The 7,824-nt window shown below is 54.0% G+C and overlaps 1 protein-coding gene across 2 annotated transcripts in view; it reads right to left on the minus strand.

Moving 5' to 3' along the window:
- The window catches only part of C1qtnf1 (C1q and TNF related 1), a 19,242-nt gene extending 13,140 nt beyond the window's left edge, over positions 1-6,102 (minus strand). Inside the window, exon 1 of one of the 2 annotated variants that reach the window (XM_004639523.2) lies at positions 5,733-6,102. Coding sequence is in view for 1 of the 2 variants with exons in the window: in XM_023699320.1 (XP_023555088.1) it covers positions 5,290-5,317 (28 nt within the window). In the remaining variant the exon portion in view is untranslated. Of the gene's footprint in view, positions 1-5,289; positions 5,359-5,732 lie in introns of those variants that run through there. The other variant, XM_023699320.1, reaches the window with a different exon arrangement.
- Between the last annotated feature and the right edge of the window lie 1,722 nt (positions 6,103-7,824).

Genomic DNA, 7,824 nt, shown 5'->3' on the forward strand with positions numbered 1-7,824 from the left:
TCTTAATGAATGGAATGATTTTTTCTAATGGTGTTTGTAAGTAGGATCACAAGTCTGCATCTTGTACAGCAATTAACCACTAAGAAGGATATATGCAGTGTATTATTTGTTGAAACTGTACTTTTGATTTGATTTGAAACTGTCTCATTGCTATATGTGTTTATCAATAAAACTTTGAAAAGAGAGAAAAAAAAAAAAAAAGAAAGGGGACACACATGAAACCCTACTGTGCAAATCTCTCTGCAATGCTGGGAGCTAGGGAATGTCACTGTCACCAGAAGGCTGAGTCCAGGTGCAACCTGGCACTAGCCTTTCCCTAAAGTTCTTCTACCCTGTACTTGGCACATACCCTGCTTTCCAAAGACAGTCTGATCCCATGGCTCTGTTGGCCAAGGTTACAAATCACCTAAGTGCCCAGGAAGGCAGTCTGATTGGATAAATTACGGTACATCCTGTATAATGGGTGGAAGAAAAGGCAGTTGATAAGAGGCAAACTCAGCAATACGAAGGGGTGGGGACTGAAACACCTGCTTGGTATAAACACATTTAAAGAAAGAAAGAAGCAGGGTGTGATGGTGCATGCCTGTAACTCCGGTACTCTAGGAAGCAGAGGCAGAAGCACTGCAAATTCAAGCCCAGCCTGGGCAATTTATTTTATTTTATTTTTTTTTAATGTAGTTTCTTTTTTCTTATGTATTTAGTACAGGGTTTCACTACACTGATCGGACTTGTAGTGATCCTCCTGTTTTCAGCCTCCCAAGCACTGGGATTACAGGTGTGCACCACCACACCCAGTCTCAATCACCATCTCAGAGTGCCCCAGGGCCAGGGCTGGCACAGCAAGCTGGGGACTGACCCCTGGTCCCTGCATCTGCCTAAGAAGGCACTCTAATCCACTGAGCTGTCTGGCTGGCGCGCAGCCTAGGCACTTTGGAGACTTAGCAAGAGCCGGTCTCAAAATCAAAAATAAAAGGCTGGGATGTAGCTCAGAGTGAAGGACCTGGGTTCAATCCCCAGTACCAAAAAGAAGGAGGAAGAGGAGCAGGAGGGGGAGGAGGAAGAGAAGGAAAGGAAGGAAGGAAGTTAGATTCAGCCAGCAGCAACAAGCACCAATCAGCAACCTCTATACACGGGTAGCTATTTATTGACATGGACAGATGTTCATACAAATGGGTGAAAACACACATACATGGATAACACACACGCTGACACAGAGGCAACCTCAGCCTCTTAGGGTTGTGTATCTGGCTGCTAGCAACACTTATCTGTGGGTGATGAAAACGTGGCTGTTTAACATTTTATTCTGGCTCTTCTGTCTTCGGTTTTGGTTTTTTTTTTTTTTTTTTTCCTATAACATTCTCATTTTTTTCCACAGTAGAGTGCACATTATTTTCTGCTTAGAAAAGACAAATAAGCTCCACCCTGGGGACCAAGGGAGCATTTTATTTATTCCAAGGAATCTGACTCTCCATAGAAAAGCAGATGACAAGGAGGCAGGGGTGCTGGCGATGCTGGGACACGTTTACAGCCTGTGAAGAACCGTGTGGGGTGGAAATGGATCTGGCGCTGAAGCCTCACATTCTTCCACTCATTTGTTCAACCAGCGTTCATTGAACGCCTTTCTACAGAATGAGCCACGGGCTGGAATCTCGGGACCTGCGAGCTAGGAAAATACAGTCCTGCACCTCGGCAGTGCCCGCTCCTGCCTGTCTGGGGACTTGGGCTTGGGACACCCACCAGACTAGCTTGCTCGGAGCAGCTTGGGACAGCAGCAGTTGTCTTTGGCTCGGATGGAAACGCGCACCAGTGAAACCCTCACAGCCCTTCACCCGAGACACAGTCTTCACTGTAACACCTGCCCCTTGAATTCAGTTTCTTTGCATTCAAGTAGAGTCCCTGAGAGCAGCCAACTCCCAGCCCCACCTGCAAACACGAGGAGTTTGGGCACTGGGCCCCTGGGATATGCAGCTGTAGGGTCTTGAAAGAGCACTGGCATGCTCTGAAGAAGGACAAGGTACCTCTCTGAGCCCATTCCTGCCCCCCACAGTCCCCAACCTAAGTGATGGGGTACAAAGGGATCAGAACCCGTGTCCAAATAGCAGGAAGGAAGTGGGTGAGGGAGCTGCGCTGGCAGGACAGGAGCATGCGGGCTGTGTGTGCTGGGTCCTTAAGAAGCACCTCCAGGAGGCTGCTGGGCAGGAGCACACAAGTGCAGAGGATGGAGCAGAAGGAGGAGGCGTGGGCCGGCCCAGCCCTAGCCTCATGCAGCTCGCCTGCACCACCCCTGCTCAGCAGCCCCTCCTGAGCCTCCTCAGTCCAGAACCTTCAACCAGTCAAGTCTCACAGAAAGCGTATAGGCCCTGGGTCTTGCTCATGTAGATCATCATGGAGGCTGGCAGGGCAGAGCTGAATGCCAGGAGACCCAGGAGACCATGAGCAGCTCAAACCCATCCAGATCCTCCCATCTCTCACAAGAACCCACAAGCCCGGCCCCCAGCTCTGAGGCACCAGAAACTTTCATGACAGGGTTGCAGGTCCAGCCTGACTTCTGGCCTGCATCTGCCTAAACCCACCCAGAGCTGGCAGCTTCCCCGGGCAAGGTCCTCTTCCTTCCTGGTCCTCAGGACAGAGGGCAGCTGGGAACCAGATGTCATTCTGGGTGGCGGGGTGTTCTAGCGCATGTGGCTCCAGCGGCATCCGGGAGCACGTCTGCCCCAGCCCTGGGCACCGAGAGTGTGGCTTTCCCACACCTCACGCACCTGGCTGCCTCCTTCCCGCCCTCGCCTGGGCTCCGGCTGCCTTGCCCCCCGCTTGCTTATCTCCATCTTGTTGCCACAAGAGCCAGGAAGATGGTCCAACCCTGGGCTCCATCCAGCCCGCGGACAAGACACAAATAGGGAGCGGGTGTTCTGGGAAAACTTCGCAACAGCCATCCTCTGCAGGGTGGCCTGTACAGGCCTCAGAGGCCAGGCAAGGAACGCTCACAATGGACAGTAAAAGGTGTCCCTAGTGTCCCTGCCCACACCCAGTTCTGGAAATCAGGCATGGAAAGGATGGAGCAGTCGAGGGACTGCGGATGCAACTAGAGCCACCCCTGTCAACAAGCGCCTGTGTCAGGCAACCGTACCTTGACTAGGACCCTAAGCCCTCTCAGCCTTGCTTTCAGCCCTGTCCTCCCCCAGGGAGGGAATCTGAAGCAATTCAGGACTTCACCGTGGAGCTTGGGGAGGAGGAAAAGAACCTGGATTCTGCACATGATAGTTTAACTCAGGTCAGGCGCTGCCAGGTCAGGGACCAAGCTGGATGCTGGGCAGGGCCCAAGACATGGGACTGGTGAGACTGGCCTGCTGGGTGGGCTTCCCTGAGAGAATGTAGAAGGCAACACGGGTGGGCTGGTTGACCCTCCCCAAGACTGTTCTCGGAGACGAGTGGACCACTGCTCTCTTGGCAGGGGGGTCCTGGAGACAGCAGACCCTGCCCTTAACATTAGCAGAAAGCAGATATCCGTGGGTAAAATAAGGAACAACAACAATGCTCACCCGTGGGGAAGCCGAGCCTCCCAGACCACCGATGTCCCCTGGGGCACTGCTCCCACTGGGGAGTCTCCAGGCTTCCCCAGTGAACAGCCCTTTCTCTAGCTCAGGGAGGGTAGGTTGCCGGGAAGTCAGCCTTGGGCAATCAGCAGCCAAAGACTGCAACGGAACATCTCCTCCTTCCTGTCACCCTTGCCCTCCTCTGAGCCCCGGAGCCTTGGCCACCCCCAGCCCCAGGAAGTGGGACCCACAAAAGGGCCCGACCTCAGAGGATAAGAAGCAAATGAGAAGCTGGTGTCCACTAAGGACACCCTGAGGCACCACAGTTTCCACGAAATTCTTTCATCTTTGTTTTGATGGGTGAAGTTCAATGCCAGAATATTTGGTTTATGAGTCATGCTAATTATAGCTGGGGGAGGCACCAAGAAGAGCAACACAGAGGAGCATGTTCTGAAGAAATTAATGCTGTGCTGGTTGCCCTGAATAGGGAGGTAACACCCCAGGAATGAGAAGGGAGCTGCTGGTGCCTTCCCAGGGACAGCAGGGACTTCCTCAGGAGGAGCGCTGGCTGGCTGGGCTGTGGTGTCCCCGGGCTACCAAAGGCTTCCTGGGCTCCATTTCTGTCTCCTTGAACTGCTGTTTGCTGGGAACACTTCCTTGGCATACCAGGAACTCAAAATGGCAAGAGGAGAGAAGCCCAGTGTGCCTGGGAGGTAGCCCTGGGGTCCTTCCTACGTCATCACTTTCTCTGATGGTAGCTGAGTATGGGACACTGAACCTCAGCTTAGAGTGCTGTACTTAGTGGTCCCAGCTGGGTGGAGTGTTCCAAGCACAGTCTTGGGGGCTGAAGACACGGGTGAAGGCCTGGGCTCCTTCTATGCACTTGTTCGGTGACCTTTAGAAGCCATGAGTTCCACTAATAGAATTGTTGACAATCAACAAATCCATGACTGCATGACTGCAGTTATTCTTCTCCTGGGGCTGGGTCACCTCTTGCCCCCCCCATTTTTTCCGCCCTCTGCATCCACCTCCTGCTTTCCCTCCTACTGTAGCAGCCGCACTCCGGCAGAAGGACCTTCCTTCCCCACAGCACACAGCATAGTCAACTGCATCTGCTTGTGACTTCGCACATGGGCTGCATAGCCTGCCAGAGTGTGTACTTTGTACACTATAAAAAGCAGAGCTGAGCAATGTCTAAGGACGTCACACACTCCCGGGGGATCCTACAAGTGCTTTCTCAAGACATTTCTCATTTCCAAAGTTTAGAAAAGCATGCCCTGTGGCCCCCATTCCTAGAAACTAGGTGAGGTCGAAGAGGCAGAAAAGAATCACAGCAGGGCAGCTCCCTCCCACCCTTCCGTGTCAAGACAGGTCAGGATGGTGACAACACCTGAACCACACGGAGGACCCACGGCACAGCAGAGCTCTTGGGGCTGGGAGCAGCCGGGCAGGCCCTAGGGTCACATGGGTGGAGGGCCACCCTCTCCTGTGGAGGTGCCCTGGATTGCTGGGTGGCAGTTCAGTGACTACAGCTGCAGATCAGGGTCCCCTCATCCTAGCTTCTCTTCCGGGGGAGGGTACCCAGGGAAGTGACATAGTTTTTTCCTACCCAGGCCCGATGCCCACCAAGAACACCCCAGCTGTTGGATGAGGGGGCCACATCCTGTACTGTGTGGAGACTGAGCTGACCCGAGGGCACAAGGCAAAGCTGAGGCTCCTCAGATGGTCCGAGTGCTATGGAAGAGGGGGTCCCTACCTGCTGCAGAGGTGGCCCTTGACTCCATTCTTTAACTTCTCATAGCCTCAAAAAAAAAAAAAAAAAAAAAAAAAGCACTGGGGCAGAAAAGCACTAGAGCAGAAAAGCAAGGCAAAACACCTCGCCCAACAGTGGGGAGAAGCTAGTCCATCCTGACAGAATCCATCTGCCACAAGCGCACCTCCTCCCCAGGCAGAGGCAGACACCACTCACGGCTCTGGGCAGAACCTGGGCTGCACAGAGCCTCGGCCGGGACACACACCCAAGCTTCCCCAGAACTTCTGCTCTCTCTGACCCTTCGCCACAACCGCCAAACACCCTTTCTCACCCTGTCCCTTGTCCATGCTGGGAAAGGTGTCTGCTCTGTCAACCAGGCTGAGGGCATGAGGAGAGAAGCAGGCGGTGCTGGGTCCCTCCCGGGTCCCGCCAGCCAGGCTACCTACCTCCTTCAGAGCTTGGCTAGCTGCAGCAGCCTCGTCCTCCGCTGCCTCTCCTGGCTTTCTCGGAGCCTGTTACACCATCTCCCAGCGGCAGAGCCTCCTCCCGGCCAGGTCGGAGGAGTAGGGGAGCCTGGACAGACTTGTCAAGGAGACAGAGCAGGAGAAAAAAAAAACCCAGGAAGAAGGCTCCAAAAGGGCAGGGCTGGGGGTGCAAGTACAGCAGCCCTGTCCTGGCACCTTTATCTTCCCGGCTGGCTCCAGGGTTTCCTTGGCCAGAGCGGAAACGTGGTTTCTCAAAAATAAAGGAAGAGAGGAAGAAAGCAGGACAAACACATAAAGAGCAAACCCCAGCCAGATGTGAGCTGCTGAGGAGCCTAGAACGCTCCCAGCGCATTTTATCCAAACAGCAGCCTCCGAGGATTAACTGTGTGTGTGCCCGGCTGGCTGGCTGACTGGCTGGCTGGCTGGCCCGGGCTCCTTCTTCTGGGCCAGCCTGCAGAGCCAGCCCAGGCTGGGGGGTGAAGGTGGCCTCTTCTGTATGTCCAGAGACCCCATCCAGATGGGGATGTGGCTGGGAGCCCAGGACAAGGACACCCGCACAGGGTGGGGGCATCCAGGAAAGCAGAAGCTCCAAGTTACTTGCTGGAGGAGGGATGGGCTTCCAGAAACTCAGGCATCACCCTGAAGACAACCCCAGGTCCAAACTGTGGCAGACCTGAGTCCCCTTGTCCTATGGGAACTCCACCTGGGACCCAGGGACCAGGCCAGGTTTGGAGGACTCTATGAACTCTGCAGCAGAATGCCTGACAGTATGCAAATGTTTGTGCATTTGGAGAAAATGACAGTCCCTCTGTCTGGAGACTTCCATGATGCAAAGTTGAGGGCAGCCCCTGCCCAAAAGGTTTAAAGACCCCACCCACAGTGAGCATGGTGGGGGAGGGGTGCCCCATCAGGCCACTCACTTCCTTGAGATGAAAATGCACATTTTCTTCACTTCTGCAGATGTGCTTCCTGAGCAAAGCCCCGAGCTGCTGCCCCCTGCTTCTCCAGCCCTGTACCTGGATTCCGTGCCCCCAAACTTGGAGTCCAGCTGATTTGCTGTAAACTCTTATCACACTACCAGGGGAGAAAGGATCTGGCCCACGGAACCAAGCTGCTCTGACCACAGCGGTGTTCCAACCTGGGCTCCCCTATCCCCCAAGCCCCCTGCTGCTCTTCTCCTGGGTTGGAAGCCTCATCTGTACTTTTGGTTTTGTTGTTCTACTGAAGGCCTCTCTATGTCTCAGTCTCTGTCTCTCTATCTCTGTCTGTCTGTCTCTCTGTCTGCCTGTCTGTCTGTGTGTGTGTGTCTCTCTCTCCCCCCCCCCCAATCTGGGCAGGAGATAAAAAAACAAGGATGCTGATTTGGAATATTCTGGATAAAACCAAAAGCCTGTGCTTGTTATTACTCGTCTTCCAGTGTCCCCTCCTCAGCCACACCAACATCTGGAAAGGCCAAGAGAATCAAAACAAGGGAGGAAGACTGTGTAGGCGTGATGCCCACCAAGCACACTGTCTCACCCCTTGGCTGAGCACAGAATCCCATTCCGGCAGAGGTGAGGATGGACAGATTTAGAAGGAGACAGAAGGACTCTGGGAGGAAGAAGCAGATTGTATATGCTTCGTGCCCCCGCCAGAGATCCTGGAGCAAAAGAAATGCTGTCGATCCCTCTGGTGTTCAGGGGACACTTCAGGATACTTGGTAAGATGGAATGACCTTTTCTCTATCCCAGGCATGTCCCCCACGAGCCCTCGCAGGCCTGGGAAATGCTCGTGTTCTTTGGAATAGCGTCTGAGGATTGGCAAAGCTTGCCTCTTGGCTGCTTATGGATCTGGGAAAACCCAGAGATAAGCGCTTCTTCTTTCCTGGAACACAAGGACATTTCCTGACCAGCACATGGACTGACGTCCCCTGGCTGCGCTGTCCCCAAACAGCCTGTGTGGCAGTGGAAGCAGCCAGCAAGGCAGAAGAGCCACACAGGCGACAGCTATGAGACCGCTGCCATGTGCTGGAGCATCGGGGACTCTTGCAGGCAGGAGCCACCTCAGTTCCATG

The sequence above is a fragment of the Octodon degus genome, unplaced genomic scaffold (genome assembly GCF_000260255.1).
Source record: "Octodon degus isolate 3935 unplaced genomic scaffold, OctDeg1.0 scaffold00112, whole genome shotgun sequence".
NCBI lineage: Eukaryota > Metazoa > Chordata > Mammalia > Rodentia > Octodontidae > Octodon > Octodon degus.